This window comes from Zalophus californianus, chromosome 6, assembly GCF_009762305.2.
Source record: "Zalophus californianus isolate mZalCal1 chromosome 6, mZalCal1.pri.v2, whole genome shotgun sequence".
Lineage (NCBI taxonomy): Eukaryota > Metazoa > Chordata > Mammalia > Carnivora > Otariidae > Zalophus > Zalophus californianus.
This window is the reverse complement of record NC_045600.1, coordinates 52,670,085-52,691,716: the sequence shown is the minus strand read 5'-3', so window position 1 is coordinate 52,691,716 and position 21,632 is coordinate 52,670,085. Positions and strand designations below refer to the sequence as shown.

General features: G+C 38.9%; 1 protein-coding gene and 1 long non-coding RNA gene across 4 annotated transcripts in view; both read right to left on the bottom strand.

Annotated features, from left to right (window-relative positions):
* Window positions 1–9,901: 9,901 nt before the first annotated feature.
* Window positions 9,902–21,632, bottom strand: part of LOC113910296 — a 55,559-nt gene continuing 43,828 nt past the window's right edge. For 2 of the 3 annotated variants that reach the window (XR_003515996.1, XR_003515995.2), the window contains 2 exons: window positions 13,417–13,522; window positions 9,902–10,272 (listed from right to left, as the gene is read on the bottom strand). This is a non-coding gene — a long non-coding RNA (uncharacterized LOC113910296). The remainder of the gene's footprint in view (window positions 10,273–13,416; window positions 13,523–21,632) is intronic. The other variant, XR_003515997.2, reaches the window with a different exon arrangement.
* On the bottom strand, window positions 13,958–14,414 carry LOC113910295 (60S ribosomal protein L32-like). Its single transcript, XM_035728235.1, has one exon. The coding sequence runs from the start codon at window positions 14,412–14,414 to the stop codon at window positions 14,010–14,012; it is 405 nt and encodes a 134-aa protein (XP_035584128.1). The 3' UTR covers window positions 13,958–14,009.

Genomic DNA, 21,632 nt, shown 5'->3' with positions numbered 1-21,632 from the left:
CAGTAATTGTTTAAAAATTAAGACTTAAATTTAGGTTTCCTTAAAGATAGGTAGCACTTTAACATGTAAAATAAAGTTAAGCAATAAAATTAACTTTTAACCCAGTGAATTTTTCTTGAGCTGCTGAAATATTGCCATAAAAGATCAAATCTTTGGTAAACTTCTGAGAGCAAGATTGTTCAAATAATGTTCAGGTTGAAATAGGCAAATAAATGTGCTTACCATTTGAGTAGGATGAGACTAGAGTGGGTAGAAGGGGTGAAATTCAGCTTGGGAAAGTCATTTAAATAAAGCCAATATAAATCTCAGTTAACAAACTCACATGTGAAAAAATCTCTCCTATTTACTATAGATCAATATAATTTTTGACCAGCAGAAAATTTGAGGTATTCTTGGTGCTCCCATACACATTGCCAAGGTTAACCCAAGGTTATATAGTTTTAATTAACAGTGGTGCAATGGAAGACTGCTCTGGCCACTGGCCATCTCCTCAAACAGGTCATGCCTGTGAGTTGGCCTTCATGGTCTACTCCATATCCAACAGCCCCCTACAGCTTCATTTGCCACAAATGGGACATGAAAGTCTGCTGAGGCTGGAAACCCAACACTTGATGTTGCCTCCCTGCTCACACAACCTCCCCTCTGTACTCTGGCTACATCTTCTGGTTTGGTTTGGTTTTTTGTTTTGTTTTGTTTTGTTTTGTTTTGTTTTGTTTGAGCGAGAGAGAGAGAGTATGAGCATGCGCATGAGTGGGGGAGGGGCAGAAGGAGAAAGATAGGGAGAATCTTAAGTAGGCTCCACACCCAGCGCAGAGCCTGACAAGGGGCCCCATCTCACACCCCTGAGATCATGACCTGAGCTGAAATTAAGAGTTGGATCCTTAGCCAGCTGAGCCACCAAGGTGCCCCCTGGCTACATTTTTGAAATATAGCCAAGAACAGTACATCCTACAAGCAGTGCCCAAGGATCTCTTTATTTTTAGTCTCAGATGTCCCCATGCTCCCTCCAGCTTCTCCAGGACACCCTGCCTCTTCCCTCAAACCCTATCATCCCTCCTTTTTAATAAAATACTTTGGTGGCTGCTATGGTCTGTTTATATCCCCCCAAAACTCATATGTTGAAACCTAATGCCCAATGTGATGGTATCAGGAAGTGAGGACTTTGGGACATGATTAAGTCATGAGGGTTCCTGTGCTCTCAAAAAGAGACTCCACGGAGCCCCCAAGCCACTTCTACCTGTGATGTTACAGCAAAAAGGCAGCCATCTAGGAAATAGGCTTTCACCAGACACCCAATCTGCCGACACCATGATCTCAGACTTCCCAGCATCCAGAACTGTGAGAAATAATGTTTGTTGTTTATAAGGCACTCAGTCTATAGCAGTCTGAACAGATGAAGACAATAACTGATTAAACCCAGGGCCTAAATCATTACCTAAAATAGTCTCCTCCTTCAGAGTCCCTAGTCCTTCAACTTTCACTCCTTTATTTTCTTCACAGCACATTTTTGAAATTAGATATTTGTATTTCTAATTGTATAGCTCTCCTTATGGATTTCTCCTCATATAGCTCTCTATTCATTTGCATAAAATGTAAACTAGTACCTAGAATAATGCCTGACATGTGATAGATACTCAAAGAGTTGTTGAATAAATGATGAACATACAATTTGGCCACGAAACAACAAGTCTTCTGGTCCTCACAAGCAGAGAGGGTTTAATCATCAAACCCTCCCAGGAGGGTTTATTTATTTCATACCCATCTAGTACACTGAATAAAAGGAAAACAAAAAGAGTTATATTTCCAAGTTTAAAACAATTTGAATGTTCTTATTTTGCCATATGTTTTTAAGTTACATGATTATTATGCTGCCTTGCATCTCCATGAGCACCCACATTGTCCTGAAGTTAATCTGTTCTAGGCCTAAGGACCTACAGTTTCCTCCCCACACAGGGCAGTGGGAGAAACTTGTGAAACCTGAGAGGAAGGAAAGATGAGGGCAGGAGGGGCTCCTGACCTTGCTGTTTGTGCTCCACTTCTGTTATATTTCAGTCATTAAAATACATCATGGGGTTCTGGGAAATTGTATGAAAACCTTTTGATTCAGAACAGTGAAAACTAGTCAATTAAAGGAAGAAAATACATAGGAATTAAATAAAAATTATAATCGGTAGTGGGAAAGAAATCATTGAGAGGAAGATGTCTGTTAAAAATATATTCTCATTAGTTTACTTTTATCTAGACTATAAAAGGAAAAAGTAGAAATCTACTTCACAAAATAGTCAGATGTCACATCTCTTTATCACTGTGTGATTGCACTTATAAGGCATTCATCAGGCTTGTTGACTCAAGTTATTACATTCTAATATAGATTAGCTAAATTGTTGGAACACAGATGCACACTCAAGAGAGCATGAATTTAAAAAAATACAATTTTATATTTCATGTCTTGAGAAGTTTTACTATGGTTTGAAATCCATCCTGGAAGAGGATAGAAGAATATTCATATTTTATGTGACAAAACTAACAGGTTCACCATTTATTCCTAACTAAAATTGAATTGTCTGAGAATTGCAGTGACTGTCAGCCTCTAAAGAGCTTATCTCATGTCTCACAGTTTAATTGGATTGTTTTCTGAGACTGTCTTTCCTTTTCAATTTCATAAGGACCATAAACGTTCATATTATTGTTCTTTTGTTCTTTTTCCTCAGAACTTTGTTCATTTTAATTTTAGGTTATAGTAGTCTAAAATGGCCCTGTTTTCCCTTCTAACGCAAAGTTCAAGTGAACTGCAACTATGGAACTATTTGATATCTTTCCATCTATAATTGCATGGATAAGATAAGAAGGCGCTTAATAAGGAACGCAACGAGTGAGTCATTTATATTTGCAAGTGGTCCAAATCATGAAGGAGCAAAACAAATCTCAGTGTACAAATGAAAGGTTCTTAAGTTATATACCTGGAGCTAGACCAGTTATCAAAAAATCAAATCACGAAATGACAAAAGTCATTATTTAGTCACACCAAACTCTCAGTTCTAAGTGTTCTAACCAGAAACAGCCCAGAGATAGCCAGAGATAGATATTTGGATATCAAATGAGCTACTTAACAAAATTTGCTATAAAGCAAGTTTATATAATGATGAATACTTTTTTGGGCATTAAAAACTAAAATAGGGGCACCTGGGTGGCTGAGGTTGAGTGTCTGTTCAGGTCATGATACCAGGGTTCTGGGATCAACCCCTGCATCGAGCTCCCTACTCAGTGGGGAGCCTGCTTCTCCCTCTCCCTCTGCATCCCACCCTGGCTCACACACTCTCTCTCTCTCCCTCTCTATCTCAGATAAATCAATAAAATCTTTTTAAACAAATACATACATACTAAAATAGGATTCTACTGGAAAAAACTCATCCATAAATATATCACAACTTATTGAAGTCCTAATCATGCTTAGCACCATATCAGGCACTATGGTAACATAAAAATTTTAAAGCTTGGCTTAAAATATAATTATAGTACAAATGTAAAAACACAAAAAAATTTTTTAGTCTTTTATTATAAAAATCTATGTCATAAAAAGGGGAATCCAAACAGCACATCACAGCATCTTGTAGATACACAGAGAGCTACAAAAATGATTCTAATTACACAGATACACACACACAAATTAATTAATAGCAGCTATCTCTGGGTGGTGGAATAATGAATAATTTTTATTTTCTTCCTTATGCCTTCACAGATTTACAAGGTTTCTACAATAACTGCACATTTCTTTGGTGATTACATGCATAAAGGTATATTTAAGTCATCTTAACTCTCTAAATGATATCTACCTAAACCATACTTATACTCCAAGTACCAAGGAGATGCTCCATATGTATTAAATACTAAATCTAGGGTATTAAGAATGTAATCCTGTCACAGCCACCTGGAAAATGTAATTCATCCCTTGCCCTGTTTATTATTCTCATGAGAATCAGAAGCTCCCCACCCCATCCTGCCCCCTTACTACACACACACACACACACACACACACACACACACACACACACACACACACGCTGGCAAATAAATTCTCCACTTCTTTACACTTACAGGTCACAGAGAACTTTGGAAGGCAATGCCTGAATCTGAAAGTCTTTATTAGATATTTTTAGGTAAGATACCCTGGCCATCCCTCCAAATGTCACTATGGAGGACTACCATCTGCCAATCAAGGGACAGATTAGGTTCTTTAGAAGCCTAAACACTGAAGAGATTAAATACTTCCTTTACAATTTTTCAAAATGACACAAAAATTACATACACACTAAAATTAAAATAGCCTCCGTTTAAATGTTGTACTTGCAAAGTTCAGGTTCATAATTCTCTTTTCGATACTGGAAGCAGATGGTTCTTTGCTGGCACTCTAAGCATGTCCATACTCTATCCATTGCCTAAGCCAGCCATGCACCTAAACAGTGGCCAGCTCTGCCTTCCTGCTCAGTTCTGCAATAAAATACTTCAAATCAGGAAATTGAATTACCAACACATTTTCTATTTGTATAAATTTCTTACCTCACAAAGTCAAGAAGGTTTCCAGATTAACATAAAAACACAATTTGTAAACTCTTTTTCTTCCTTTCTGAAACATACAAAGCCCTATCTATGAGATCAGATACCAACTCATATATCACTCCTCTTTCTACCCCTTATAAAAGCATTGCACAGTGGCTGTACCAATTTACATTCCCACCAACACTGCATGAGGGTTCCTTTTTCTCCACATCTTCACCAACACTTGTTGTTTCTTGTCTTTTTTAAATTATTTTTTAATTCCAGTATAATTAACACACAGTGCTATGTTCAGACATACAATATAGTGATTCAACAATTCTACATATTACTCAGTGCTCATCATAAGTGATTCACCCATTTCCTACCCTACCTCCCCTCTGGTAACTACCAGTTTGTTTTCTATATTTAAAAACTTTTTTCCCCTTTGTTCATTTGTTTTGTTTCTTAAATTCCACATACAGGGAAATCATATGGTATTTGTCTTTCTCTAAATTCAAAAAGACATATGCACCCCTATGTTTACTGCAGCATTATTTACAATAGCCAAGATATGGAAACAACCCAAGAGTCCATCAATAGACGAATGGATAAAGAAGATGTGGTGTGTATATATATATATATATACACAATGGAATATACTCAACTATAAAAAAAGATGAATGAAATCTTGCCATTTGCAACATGGATGGATCTGGAGGGTATAATGTTAAGTGTTTCTCTTATTTTTTATTTTAACCATTCTAACATGTGTGAGGTGATATCTCATTGTGGTTTTGATTTGCATTTCCCTGATCATTAGTGATGAGCATCTTTTCATCAGTCTATTGGCCTGAGAAAGCAAATACCATATGATTCCACTCATAAATGGAATCTAAAAAAGTAAATAAACAAAAAGTATAATCAGAACTATAAATACAGAGAACTCATGGTTGCCAGAGGGAAAAGGGGTAAGGGGCTGGGCAAAAATGGATGAAGAGGAGAGGGAGATACAGGCCTCTACTTTTGGAATGAGTAAGTCATGGGAATAAAAGGCAGAGCATAAAGAATACAATCAATGATATTGTAATAGGGATTTAACAGGACAAATGGTGGCTACAGGTGTGGTGAACATTGCATAATGTATAAACTTGTCAAATCACCAAGTTGTACACCTGAAACTAATGTAACATTGTGTATCACCTATACACAAAAATTTAAAAAATAAAACATTCCTCTATTCACAAAGCAAGCTAAATGAAAGACTAAGTTGAGTGCAGTTGGAATAATTTACCCCAATCTAGCTACAGAAATACATAAACAAAGATAATTAAAATATGTAAGTATATATGTGTGTCTGTATACATTTTAAACACTTCAAGACTTCATTTTGAATTAAGAGAGATGCTACCAACAGAGCTTATATGTTCCAGGAAGCAGAGTCTTGGTCAATGCTCAGAAGGAAAACCAAAACTGAATCCAGCTGTCTGAAATAATCAATTGTCAGCAACTTGAGGTGGGTTTGTGTTGTGCACAGTATTTAAGTGTAGGCAATTATAAATTCACAAGTAGAGCTAACATCTAAAGTGAACTCTCGATGCTAATATTTAAGCAAAAGGGAAAGGAAAGTTTATTTGTAATCTGAAAAAACTACACACAAAAGAGAATACATTTCTACCATTACTCTTTCATAGAAGAGCAACCAAAGAATTCAGAACCGAAGGGTTCAGAATTCAAGAGTCCATTATGTAGAGGAAAGTATTGGTTCTATGGGCACTGGCCTCCCTTCCATCTGAGCTGGTGTTTGTTACAAGGACCCATTAATATGGCATTAATAAGACCCACTTCAGGCCCCAGGTCATCCAGAGAAGGTCCCCACCTGTCACCTTCATTGCCCCCTTCTTATGAGGCAGAACTGCCAGACAGTTTCTACTGTGTGGCTTTAAGAGATCTTCCAGCCATACCTCCAAAAGGAAGTGACAGGTAACTGCCTCTAACCCAATTCTCTTTCATCACCAAATGGGTTTCAAAATGTAATTTAGGCCTTTCTTTTCATTTTAATTCAACAAAACAAAAATGCACTAGTGCAACATAAATGCTATTTTATTAATGGATACTTGTGTTAGTTCAGCCTTCATTCATGTGCTTCTATCATTATTATCAGATTGAGTCCATAAAGAGGGATGACTTTACACTTAGGTAAAATCCAGGATTGCCACCTGGTATAATGTGAGGTGTATGCTAAATCACCCAATATTTCAAAATTACTCCTCTTGCCACGAGGGCTACAAATTTCCACCATTTAAAAATTGCTGAATTCGGGAGCTTCTTTGGAATACCCTATAATTACTTAGTAACTAATTCCTAAGAATTAGTCATTAAACAATATAAAGCCAATCATTTATAAAAATTTCTCATGTACAATAAAACTGTCTAAAATTTTCTGTTTGATTAGGTAATGACACCATAATAGACTATCTCTCATTTGGTTACCTTATCAATAAATAGTTTAAAAACTAAAAGAGCAAAAAATTAACCAACCACTTATATTGAAGTACCAAAACCAGAGCTGCAAAATTCAGTGGACTTTTCTCTGTTCTCATCTTATTCGATCCTCCAGTATTCAACAATAATCCCTCTGTTCTCTTGGTTTCCGTGACTCCACTCTCCAGGTTTTCTCACTGATCATCTCTCTCCATCTACTTCCAGGCTCTTCCTCCTCTACCTCTAAATTTTGGAGTGTCCCAGTGGTTATTCCTAGGCACTCTTCTCCACCTTCATTCACTAAGTGACTTCATCAATTTTCAAAGATTTATAGACAATTTGTGTGCTAGTGATTCCCCAACTTACATCTCCACCTCAGATCTTTATTTGTGAGCCCAAGACTCAGACAAAAACAGCCCATTTGAAATCATTACTTGAAAGTCTTACGAACATAGACTTAACATGTCCAAAATGGGATTCTTCACCAATCTCATCTGTTAGTTGGACAGGATGGCACCCTATCCAGTCACTAAAGCCAGAGTCCTTGAATTTCCCCCTTTCTCTCATGCCCTTCAACCCATCTCCAAAATATATCTTGGATCTACCCACACCACTTTTGTTCCTCTGTACCAGCAGCATGCCAGATGACCATTACCTCTTAGCTAGGCTACTGCAACTGCCTCCTGACTGCTCTCTTCCTCCCACCATTGCCTTACTCCAATCCACCAGACATACAGAAGCAAAAGTAGTCCAAAGCATATTTTGAACCAGCCATTTCCTTTCTTAAAACCTTTCCATAGCTTCCTGTTTCACTTAGAATAAAAAGCTAAACTCCTTAAACTTTCTACAATGTCTAATAAGATCCAACCCCCACCTATGTCTTCACCACTCTCCCCCTTGCTCGAAAAACTCGTCACTCCTCCCGTAGCTCATCAAGCTTTTATCCACTTCAGGACCTTCGCATATGCTAGAGGCATGGATAGATACCAAATATATTTTTTGAGATGGGTTAAAGAACATGAGAAAAAGAGGAGATTCAAGGACAACTCCTGTTAGGTATTCCTTCCATATTTTACATGACTCTCCACATGGCCAGCTCCTTTTTATTCTTTTTTTTTTCAAGATTTCATTTATTTATTTGAGAGAGAGCACGCAAGTGGGGGGAAGGGAAGAGGGAGAGGATCTTCAAGCAGACTCCCTGCTGAGTGCAGAGCCCAATGCAGGGCCGATCTCATGACCCATGAGATCATGACCCATGAGATCATGACCTGAGCCAAAACCAAGAGTCAGACACTTAACCAATTGAGCCACCCAGGCACCCCTTTCATTCTTTCTGTCTCAGCTCACCCTGAACATCATCAAACTTAATCCCACTGACATTCTGAGTCTGTCCCCTGCCACTACATGCCCCTTCAATCAAGACTGGTGGGACTTCCAGCAGAGGAGTAAGTACAGACTGAAAAAGGGCTCTGCCAGGTGATGTGGGACAGTAAGCCCTACTGGTTGTAGCAGGTATGAAATGAAGACTGATCAACAAGATGGTAACACCAATAACAAGACTCTTATTTTATAAACTGTACATACTTTTCTCGTCTCTGAACTCCCAGGCTGCCCAAAATAGGTCATTTAGTCTATTCCATTCTGGTAACCACAGTCAAATACAATACTTTTAAATTAAAACTTGGTCCTTCTCTTTCAGTGAAATTCAAGTACTATCTCAGTCGCCATTCACACCTCAAAGGTTTCTCTTTGAGCTTTCTTCCTCTATATCTTTTCACTCTAAATTCCCAGAGAACCTGCTCATGGTTCATTCTGGCAGCAAGTCAGTAAAGACAGGGAGAGTCTGTTTATAAGAGACAGGTTGCACACCTGCTTCATATCACTTTTCTCCTAGCCCCAGATGCTGGCATCCCCACTGATCTGGCTTCTGGTGCTGGCGGCACCCAGCTGCTGGCTCTATTTTATAGCAGGTTTGATGGTCATTGAACATCCAGCCGGGCAATCTTTCCATAACTTTTTAGTGTCAAGAGAAAGGCTGCAGTTTGCCACCTCAGCTTTCAGTTAGTTGTCTACAGCCTATGAATGGAAGCTCTTCCTCCTGATGGACAGCCTTCACAGTAGCAAGTCAGCCTACAGTCCCACATACTTTTTTTTTTTTAGCCTGCTCTAGACCTCAAGAAAACCAGTTATTACTCCGCAGGGGCTATCTTTGCCTTCTCTGACAGGCTATGCACTCTGCCAATTTTCTACTGTTCCCCTCCCAGTTGGTTATACCTATATGTTCTGCCTCTCAGAGAGCTCAGAGACAAGAATCTAGCACCCTTGCCTATATTAAATACGTCTAATTCCAAGAGAATTTGGGGGGAGGGGCTAACTTTGGGACAGGATGGGACAAGTAGAAAATTCTCCTCTCCCTGCACCAGACTGTGGAAACCTAACCTAAAGCACCTAACATGAATGTTCCATAACTCTTTCCTGCCATAGAAATAGCCATCTTCCATCCACTGGCCTTAGATATATTCTTTTGATTTGTGTCAACAATATTTTCTCATCCTGGCAAGGTCTACATCCTATCTAGGCATTTCCTTGTCCTCAGAGATCTTGAGTGGGAAATGATCCTAAAGAAAGGAAAAACAGCCTCTGTATTTTAAGGTCTGAAGTTATTGCCATGAGTAAATACTTCATATGTGATTTCCTTATCCCATCATTTTCCAATGATCCTATGAGCAGTATTTGTCTCATATCCCCTGTCAAAGACTGAGACCCGCTATTTAAAATCTAAAACCACAAGTACAGTGATAAATCTGACATTTATTTAAGTAATGAAGAGCTATGCTATTCAGGGAGAGAAAACTGCTACAGCATTCTTAGGAAATGTTTATTGATTACAGAGATAAGTTGACATCAGCCTTAAAAGTATATTTTGTGTTGATTAGAAAGGTCAGTCTTAGAAGTTGTTGACTGAAGTGAGGCCATTACCCATTAGTCATCATTGTCAATAATTAATTACACAGATCTAAAACCGGTTCTAACCATAACCATGGCATAGGGTTATCATATGGAGACTTTTTTTTTTTTTTAACTCTCAATCCCCTTTTGATCCTCTCTCAGCCAAAGCTGCAGGAAAGATTATCAAAACTGTCCAGACCTTCTCCACTGTGGTTGATTCTCTTGGAAGATGTTTAATTTGCAGAGACCAGATTTCCAGTATATTTCTCAGCATGATTTTACCTCCATTCGGTTTTGGATCATCTGCTAGGAGATTGGTACATAGAAGAATTCAGGATTCTGGGTAATAAACATAACATTACTATAAAGAAAACAAGAATAACTAAAGTACTACAAAAAAGCACTCTAAACCATGCCTTATGGTTTCCCAGAATGGACCAAGAAAACAAGTTTCAACAACTCCTCAAAGTCTACTTTAGATGGTCAGGTTTCTTTTTAATTTTGCTTACAGATTGTTTCATCACTCTTCACACAATTGTGTGATTAATCCAGGTACGAAATAAAGTGGTAGTAATGGTATAGATTCCCCACTGGTTGGCCAAAAGAAAATGCAAAGTAATTATTTCATCTGCAACAATTTGGGTTAAACAACTTAAATGTTTATTCTGCTATGTTATTTACAAAGTTCGGGATAATTTTTGAGATCATCTGGATTCAACTCCTATGAATAGGATTAGTATCCCTCAAAAGACTCTTTGGGGAGTTATTACCTCTAATACAAGTTTTAACACTTTAGACATTTTTAAGAAGATACAGTCCATTGAAGCTATAGGCGATTCATTCAATAGGAATGATCTATCTCATAAGTCCATAGAACAATTAGCCAGTACTCAGTTGGTATTGAAAAGCCTGATATCCACACAGCTGAAAGAATCCACTGGTTGATAAGAGACGCATTTGATCTTATTTTGACTATAGGTTTATTTCCTCTGAGTTTGTCATTCCTGTCACTATTCTATCTCAAGAATGTCTGTAGCCTCCTCTTTCTGTACAAGGACAGTTTCTTTTATTTACATATTGTCTAAAAAAGAGGATCATCATGGGTAAGATTAATATAACACATTCTTTAAACTGGCTGCACTAGCAACAGCTTGGGAGAGCTGAGTTATAGAGTTATGATAATAATCATCCCTAGACTTATGCATGTTATTATTGTAGTAAAAGAACAGTGATAAATTAAGTCAGAAGTATACAACCTTAAACCAGTAAAGAAGAAAAATATGACAGAATTTGTTATCAAATGGATGTAGCAACCTAGATACAAATGATCATTCATACCAGCCCCAACCTCTGGCTATTTATGCCACAACCAGAAAGAAAGGGGGAACAATCTGGAATGATCAAGTTGATGAGTCCCCAAGCATAAGGCAGTACAACTGACAGCCTGATACCATTGCCCCCCCTGAGTTGTATCCTCAGCAGCCATGAAGTGTACAAACCCAAAATGGTCACCCTTACCTCAGAGGTGAATGGAGGAAGGCACATTGAAAAGATTGGCCCTACCAATTGAAAAACTATAGCTTTCTTCAAAGGCATTTGGTTTGGCACCAGTAATAGCAGAAATGATCATAAATGACTGGAAACATCATTAAGTCTTTTGACTACATCCTAAGGAATGAACTGTGGAAGCATTTGGTCTTGTCTCAGAAGCATTACCTCTTATATACTCACCTGCATGCTTCCTGTCCCTCTCCTACTCTTCCCTACCAATAACAACATTTTACTGGGAAGAAAAAAACTCCACAAGTATGCTTTCAAATCATTTCTCCTTAAACCATCAACTTTTTCTAGCTTAATGGCAGAGTGTTTACATCCTAGGTTTCTGGGTGACCCGTGTCTACCTGACTGCATCAGGGGAAGAGAAAGATCTTTAGGTCATAAGTGAAAGAATTTGATGAGATGATCCCTGGGGTGCATAGGTTAATACACTGGAATATTTCCCAGCACACACAAAGCTGCCATGAAGAGCGAAGCCCCTGGCTTCACTTTTCATTTCCTGATATGTCATATCCAGTGACCTCCGCTTTAGGGAAAGTGACAAAGGGCCAGAAGAGTGCAGTCTCACCCAAGCAGCGTATGAGACAGCTATTGGGATAGGTCAACAACTGTGAGGGGGAAAATGGCACCCAGGAGCAGGGCCAAAAGCTATACAGAGAGATCGGGTCTTGCCACAGGATTAGATAAAACAGTAGTTATTGAATGATGACCTGACATTCGGAGGTTCATCAGTTAGAATCCCTTTTTCAGTTTCTACAGCACAGCCAAACATGTGGACAGAGTTGTCAAGGCGATACCTTACAATACTCCTCTAACCTTTGTGGAGCTACTCCATAAGACTAGGTTCTTAATTTGTTCAGAAAAGGACACCAAAACCAATCCGATGCTAGGTGATGAAGCAGGAACACAACTACAACTTCCCCAAGACCCACCAAAGTCCCAAATTGGGGCACAGAGTCTACTACTTGCCCACAATATCCAATATAAAATTAATCAGTCAAATCCAGGGGTAGTTGAAACAGACACAGACACTCACATTAAAGGATAAAAAGTAAGGAGGAAATGTGTTGATAGAACAGGAGACCCTTTGAAATGGGAGACCATATCTACAAGGGAACTCCACAACCTTTATATATAAAGAGATAGTGAGCACCCTTTAGCAGACCTTAATCCAGTGTAGCCACAGCATTTGTACGCTGGACCCATAAGAGTCTCAGGGCAAAGCTGGATCACTGAGCTGGGATAGCACTACCAAGTATGAGGAGGACTGCCTTTTAAACATGAGGGAAAGGACCCAGGAGGAGACCTTTCTGCTACATTCCTGCATTGGCCACAGACCCTTGAACAAGTTGTATTAAAAAGAGAAGGTCCATTCTCACTCTCTGCCACACTCCGCCCTGTGTATGGTGTGGAATATATTGCTTTAGCCTGAATTAAAGGGCTCCATGTAGCGTTCCATGTGTGCTGGACCAACTAACAGCAACTCTGCCTTTGGCACAGCACACTATTGCCCCCTTCCCTGGCATAGGGGTAATATATGGCCTTTACAGACAAAAAGTTAATACCCCTTATAGACTTAAGGCTTCTTTCTTCTTGGGTATACTTACAAGGTCTATTTTTTTTTTCTATAAAAATCAGCCAAAGAGAGAGAAAGCAAACAGTTTGCTTACAGAACTCAATTATTTTTCTTTAATTCAGCAAACAGTGAGCACCTACTTTTTGTCAAGCATTTTAGGAAGCATTTTTAAAAATAGCATCAATCTGTAAATCAGATGGTACCTCTAGAATTTTGTTGTTTTAGAATTGAAAGTACTAGAGAATGTTCAGAACAGATGGTCTCAAAAGGATATCCGAAACGGGTGCTCCCAAGAATGAGAATGCGATTGCTCTTACCGTCTCTTGCCTAAAACATCACAGTAAGTTCCAAATCAGTGTCTCTTCCTCCCATCCATTGTCTCCTCTCAAAGTCATTCCCCCTTCTGCTATCAGAGCCATCCTTCTTAAAAAAAAAAAAAAAAAAATCAGTCTTGTCATTTCACTTCCATTTTTTTCTTCCCTTAGTAATTCTACATAAAGTCCAAACTTTTTACCATGGCTTCCCAAGCCATTTATCATCTGGCTCTGACCCCTCTTACAAATCTCAGCCCCTCCTCTGAAAAGTTTAGACCATCTCCCCAAGCTATAAATTCAAAGATGTTTGAAAATGCTATTAATTTATTATAACTTCATAATGTCCATGGCAACTAGGACAATAACATGGTAGTTCTTCCCCAGAAACAGTCTTGTCAAAACCCCAAAGGAACCAAAGGTTGGACTCTGATCCAAAATATAGCCCTTAAATTAAGAAGCATCCTCATTGCTATGAACAGTGGGATTTTTTAGGGAAGTTACTTAAAATATTATTTGTGCTACAAGGGAGGAGATTCAGAATTTTTTTTTGGTTTTATGGTTTTATTAACACAAATATGACGTGCACAACAAGCTGTCTATTCATTTTCTTCGCTGCGCAGCCTGGCGTTGGGATTGGTGACTCTGATTGCCAGCTGGGCTGCTCTTTCCACAATAGCTTTGCGGTTCTTGGAGGAGACATTGTGAGCAATCTCTGCACAGTAAGATTTGTTGCACATCAGCAGCACTTCAAGCTCCTTAACGTTGTGGACTAGGAACTTCCGGAAGCCACTGGGCAACATGTGTTTTGTTTTCTTGTTGCTCCCGTAACCAATGTTGGGCATCAAGATCTGGCCCTTGAATCTTCTGCGCACCCTATTGTCAATGCCTCTGGGTTTCCGCCAGTTGCGCTTAATTTTGACATAGTCTGACTGGTGCCGGATGAACTTCTTGGTCCTCTTTTTAATGATCTTGGGCTTCACCAGAGGTCTGAGGGCAGCCATGATGCCCAGTAACAGATGGCTGCCACCTCCACAGGCAGCGCCAAGGAAGAGAGAGCGAGATTCAGAATTTTAATGAACATCACAAAATCTGCTGGAATAAGCAATGACCACAAACCCTAACCTACTACTCCTCTGGGTTGTGTAATACAATAGTTCAAAATGGACCTTGAGGTCTTATGTGGCCATTTTTCTCTCTGAATGGTCACCTTATTTGCTGGGACAACCATAAATAAATTTGCAAAGTAGACAATCTGGCTTGGACTCAGAAAGAGGAGAGGAGAGGGCGCTACTTTCCTTTCTAGCATGCCCACCACCTGGTCTGAACCCCTCCTGCTGCTCTGTGCCAGACCTGTCACACTGTGCACCATGCATCGTAATTAACTTTCTCTATCTCCCTCCCTCTCCCCACACTGTGATTCATATTCTCTCGATATCCTACTCCCAACCAGAAGTTGGTTGGATTATTAGCCCTAAGTGTTCCGTTGTATTAGGATTATATATCCACACCCTTTGCCACATCCCTTTGTATTCCCAGCATGGGTAAAATATACTTTCTTGCCCCTTTGATTTTAGCTTCACTTTGGCCAATGAATGTTAGTGGATGTGACATGAGCAGAGACCTTAAATGTGCTAGCAGAGTTTGGCTTCTGCTTTTGTGCTCTTGTGATTTGCCGTGAGAAGAAATAATGCCTCCAGGTAGCTGCTGGTCCAAGGAGAATGAGAAAATTTAGATAGCAGATGTAAATGCAACTGATCCCAGCCAAATCCAGCAGAACCATATCCAACCCACAGCCCATGATCAAAAATATATAAATACAGAAATGTCTGTTTTTGTAAAACACTGGCTTTGGGGGATGGTTTGGTCCTGAATTATCGTGGCAAGAACTGAATAACACTCTAATAAACCACTTTTAATCAAGCCACTTATGATCAATATTACCTTCCATATGCCAGGTTTTTATCTGTGAAATAGAAATAAGAAAAAGAATCGAACTCAAATGGTTATAGCAAGAAATAAATGATAGCACAATTGTAAAGCCCCTAGGTAGGGGCTGGCACAGAAAAACACAATATAGTAAATTTGAGGTTATTTGATTAATCTGTTACCTTCCCAAGTTTATTAGTATTTTCAGATGTTTTTCCCAAATAGGATGGTTGGATTTATAACTACAGCTTCTAGCTGAGGCCCTGAGGGACCTCTGCCCACTAATGAGTGAGTGTCAGAGACAAAATGCTTCCCATAAGAAATAGAAATATTTCTAAATTCTTTAAGTGATTTGAACAAAACCACTTATGCTCAGTTACACAGTAGTTTTACCTACAGCGTTTTAAAATAGGATGCCACTTTAACCCAGAAGAATGAATTTCTAATGGTGAACTCAGAAACACTGTGGCAAATGAACAGTGGAGAGAGATTGGAGGGGGAGAAGAGAATTTATAAGGCTCTGAAAATCACAGCAAATAGCCATCCCTTTGTCTCATGTACTAAGCCAATTGTGGCAGCAGAATCAGGACACAAGTGCAGAAGCATTTCAGTTGGCTTCTCAAGAACCTGCAAAGGCACACTATAACTCTTGCTCTTAGAAAAACTCATAGGTCAAACGTGGGTAGTTTTCATCGCCCTTCAGACATCAAGATTCTGAGTCCTGCCCATATGTATGTCTATTCTAAAGGAATTTAATGTTTTCTGTAAGAAAATGGAAGGACATTTATTGGGCACCTATCCTGTACTCCACTAGGGAATTTACGATGTTATTAAGTAGGTATAGGGCCAGCTTCATGGGCACATGACAAGTGCAATCACATAGAGCCCTGTTCTCAGAAGGGCCCTGCACTCATTTGGAAACTCTGCTGTTGCCATCATGAAATTCTTAACAATTTTATTTTTGAGAGTATGTTTTATAAGTGAAGTTCGTCGGACAATGGAGGATACATATGAACAGAGTAAAGACATGCATGTGTCTGTAGTAACTTGCTCCTCCATTCACATATAGCCTTCATGGCTTCCGTAACATGCTTATTTCACTGTGAGTCTACTGAAATCCAATGCATAATGGGTCCACCAGAATTCTATATTCTGTTCCATACAACACGTCTATGGCTGAGTAAGTGGGGTCACTAACAGATCAGAGGGTCTATGCTTTACCCTTCTGAATGCCAACTTACTTAGAGCACAAAAAGAATGTATCTGGAGCTTCTGGGTTGGTGAACAGGTGGTGAAAGGGGGACAGTGGCACACTCAGAGTGGGCATAGAAGCTCTGCCCCCTTTCCCCACGCCTTGCCCTATACATCTCTTCCATTTGGCTGTTTCTTTTGAGTTATATCCTTTTATAACAAACCAGTGATATACTCTTTATGTTCTTTAATACCTCAAAGCTGAAGAAGACTCAGCTGATTTAATACATGTTAGAACTGAGTCTTCTAGGATATTTTGATATCCCCAAGAAAATCTACATCCCTCAGATTCCAGAAATTCAATCAACAATGACTCAAACTCAAGAAGGTAATCTTCAAATAAAACAGATTATCAGTAAAAAAGAAAAACAAAAAAAGAAGGTAATGGTATTCTAAGAAACATGAACAACCAAGGAATCCTATCATATCCTTTTTTGGTCATGCTACTTCCCAGTACCCATAATGCTGAATATGATGACACAGTAAAAAAGGCAAGATAAGGCAGCCCATTGCTGGGTTCATTCCAGTCCTACCTTTCTTTTCAGTAAGCTGAAGGTAGACAGTGTTGGTAGAATATGCACATGTAAAGAAATGTTTTAAAAAGTTATTTTTGTGCATATTTTCCCCTACTCTTCTGCTAGGAATGAAATACATATGCATGTATGAGCTATGAAATGCCAAAGATTCCACACACAAGTTAAATGCCCTTATATTTGCATTTACAATTATACATTGTAAATATAAATTGGCATTATACAATATAAACATGAATGGTAAAATTCATGCTAATAATTTAAAATTTTAATTTTTCTGTACTTGCAATGATTACACCATTATGTTTTATAAATTATAAAATATTTATACAGGAAAAAAGTTTTATATATATCCATACTTTTTTTTAAGATTTTATTTATTTATTTGACAGAGAGAGACACAGCGAGAGCAGGAACATAAGCAGGGGGAGTTGGGAGAGGGAGAAGCAGGCTTCCCGCTGAGCAGGGAGCCTGATGCAATGCAGGGCTCAATCCCAGGACCCTGGGATCATGACCTGAGCCGAAGGCAGACGCTTAACGACTGAGCCACCCAGGTGCCCCTATATACCCATACTTTTAAAATAGCATTTTTTTCCTACTTTTTGAACAAAGAGCCTGGTATTTTCTTTTAGCTCTGTTTCCCATGAATTACATAGCTGGCCTTGAGTAGGTACTATTATCCTCCATTTATAGATGAGACAACTGAGACTCAGTCAGATTAAGTCACTTTCCCAAGAACTAGCTGTGGCAGACACCAGATTCAACCATGTCTGACTCCAAAGATACTGCTCCTCTATGGTTTCAGACTGCATCCAAATTGCAGTTGGGGAAGGGCCCAAGAGAAACTTGAGCTTAGGGGTGAATCTGTTGCTTCAACTCCTGTCCAGGTAGAATTGTTTGGAAAAATATTTTAGTTAAGACTCAGCCACATACCATGGAGTAGCTATAAAGTTAAGAGGCTATTTTAGGAAACTTCTTCTAACATTCTTTTCACTAATCTGTGATCAATTTCTCAACTTAGTCGGTCCACAGACTTGAGATTATCAATTCAATTATAAGTACATCACGCTCAGCTGTTAAATAAGAACATTAAATTTTCTCTTGAACTCTTTTTCCTAAATCCTATGTATTTCTACATTCCAAATATTGAGTCACATGAAAATATTTCATTTAATTTTTTATGCTATATCCTAATTACCACCAAAGTTGTCCAAGGAATCACATTAATGTCACTACAATCCAAACCTTTTTTTTTTTTTAATTTTATTTATTTATTTATTTGACAGAGAGCGAGAAAGCGAGAGAGGGAACACAAGCAGGGGGAGTGGGAGAGGGAGAAGCAGGCTCCCCGCCGAGCAGAGAGCCCGATATGGGGCTCCATCACAGGATCCTGGGATCATGACGTGAGCTGAAGGCAGACACTTAACAACTGAGCCACCCAGGCGCCCCCCAAAGTCTTTTAATGACTTTTGCCTAATTAACTTTTTGCCCAGTATTTCATAAGCATCCTGCTGTCCATAAGAGCTTGGGCCTCTAACAATTTACCTTCTGGCTTCAGTGCTTCAATGAGCATCTTCCTGGATTCACAGCAACAGTTTCTAAGGCCTCTGTCTTACCTCTCCCAGTAACATTTACAAAGTCTGAGTCAGCAAGCATAGAGACTAAGTTAAGGGATCATAATTCTTTGCTACCTGTAAATGGTCAGTGAGAAAGTTATATTTTTACCACACCTGCAGGGGAAAATGTGTTTCTAAAGCTAAAAAATACAAATTAGGGTAAAGATCTTTCCTTTTAGAAGTCACCATCCAATGTTTGAGGTATTTTGTTCTTACATATAAATATATTCACTGTGGAGTTGCTGCCATAGCCAGAAATGTGAAATATTTGTGTCAAAAATATCACAGCAACTCTTCCTTTGAGATATTCAGAGAATTGAATATATTTTATAGATATTTCCAGACATAGAACACAAATACTGCTGTCAAGAAGATTTCCTCTAAGAATGATGCAGCAAAGACATAACTGTCAGAAAAACAATGAATTCTTCAATGATAATTTCTATAATACATTCCTGAGAGTATAGAAATAACACTACATAAATATTCTTATTTGAACAACTGGAGAAGACATGCATAAACATAAACTGTATTTATAGGCTTAAAAATTGTACTACATGAAGGCTGAAAAATATTTCTTTTGATTTTTTAAATTCATGGAGTCTCACTGCTAGCCAAAAACAAAATGAAAAGTGGAGGATTCAAAGACACACAACCAGGGGACTTTTAGACAAAGCCTAAATGTAGTATTTCATCATAAAATGATTTTAAATAAGAGAAATTATGATTTTCCTTCTGCCAAAAACTGTCCATCTGGTCTCCACAGCTCAAAAGCCAGGAAAAAAAATTCCCAAGGGGGGAAAAAAAAAAGAAATAGTGAACCTACTATAAGAAACTAAAAGCAAAGGTTTTCTTTTGGATATGGAGCCTGAGAAATTATAGGATTCTAATTTTATTCTTTTAAGATTGTATTTATTATTTATTTGAGAGAGAGAGAGAGCACAAGCCGGGTAAGGGGCAGAAGGAGAAGACTCTCTGCTGAGCTGGGAACCTGACTCGGGGCTCAATCCCGGGACTCCCAAGATCATAACCTGAGCCAAAGGCAGATGCTCAACCGACTAAACCACCCAGGTGCCCCAGAGGATTCTAATTTTAAAAAGCATAAACTATGTAAGTATAATATAATAAATATGTCACTTGTGATACTGCAATATCAGTAGTATGATAGGCAGGCTTCCAAGATTGCCCCCGTAATCATAGCCTCCTGGTATTCCTCATACCCATGCCCTAGGAAGTCTTTTCCCACCTTGACTCATGGCTTGCCTGCGTAACAGATAATGCAGAAATTAAAGGCATTACCACTTCTGCTTTGTTCTCTCTTAGATTACTAGCCATGCGAGATGCCAGATGCCATGTCATGAAGACACTCAAGCAGCCTGTTGAGAGGTCCACATGAGGAGAAACTAAGGCCTACCACCATTAGCCAAGAGCAACTTGCCAGCCACATGAACACACCAATTTGAATGTAAATCCTCTAGCCAACATCAAGTCTTTATATGACAGCAGCCCTGGCTTACATCTTTTTTTTTTTTTAAGATTTTATTTATTTATTTATTTGACAGAGAGACATAGTGAGAGAGGGAACATAAGCAGGGGGAGTAGGAGAAGGAGAAGCAGGCTTCCCACTGAGCAGGGAGCCCGATGCGGGGCTCAATCCCAGGACCCTGGGATCATGACCTGAGCAGAGGGCAGACACTTAACACTGAGCCATCCAGGCGCCCCCCGGCTTACATCTTGATTGCAACCTCAAGTTAGACTCATCCAGCTAAGCTGCTTCTGAATTTCTGAAACACAGAAACTGTAAGATAATGTTTATTGTTTAAAGAATAAAAAAAAAAATGGGGCACCTGGGTGGCTCAATCGGTTAAGGGTCTGACTCTTGGTTTCAGCTCAGGTCATGATCTCAAGGCCATGAGATGGCACCCCCTAAAGGGCTCTGCACTGGGTGTGGAGCCTGCTTAAGATTCTCTCTCCTTCTCCTTTGGCCCCTCCCCATCCCTCTCTTAAAAAATAAAAATTCGAGTCCCGCATCGGGCTCCCTGCTCGGCAGGGAGTCTGCTTCTCCCTCTGACCCTCCTCCCTCTCATGCTCTCTATCTCTCATTGTCTCTGTCTCAAATAAATAAATAAAATCTTTAAAAATAAATAAATAAATAAAAAATAAAAAATAAAATAAAGAACCAAATTTTTGCGGTAATTTGTTATGCAGCAATAGATAACTAATACAATGGCCTTAACCTGATAGGTAGATGTCCTGACACAAGACATCTACATCTTGGTAAGATCAGAAGAAATTGATCATTTGCTTTACAAATCAGTAAACTCAATTTTAACAGGTTACCCAAAAGTGATGAGTCCCTAGACTCATGCCCACTAGATATCAAACTTACAACAGTACTACTTGCAACACAAGATGTCAATTTAATAATTTACAATGAGAAGCGGACCAGTGATTGCCCAGAATGCTAGGTACATTGAAGAGGCCAAATTAAGATCCAATGGTTGTTTCATGAGGGTAGAAATAGAAAAAGGATCATTGGATTATCTTCTAGAATATATCCACAAACTACAGGGCTTGAATTTTAAAATTCTCTCACTTTTCTAGAATGTTTATTTCAAAAGAACTAGTCACTAAAACCAGAGTACCCTTTAAGTGTGCAAGTGAAATACGTTCCAGGGGTCTTTGAAGTAATCAATCATAAAACTATAATAGTCATTTAGGCACTCTAAGAAACACTGGAGGACATCCCTAAGTTTTCAGAGATAGCATTTGTATGCTCCCATAAAAATCATCTCATTTTACAATAGAAACACTCAACTGCTCTGTCCCAGCCACACCAGTATGCTTCTGTGTCGAAGGTGCTGCTGAAACCCATCTGCAAACAAAGCCTCCA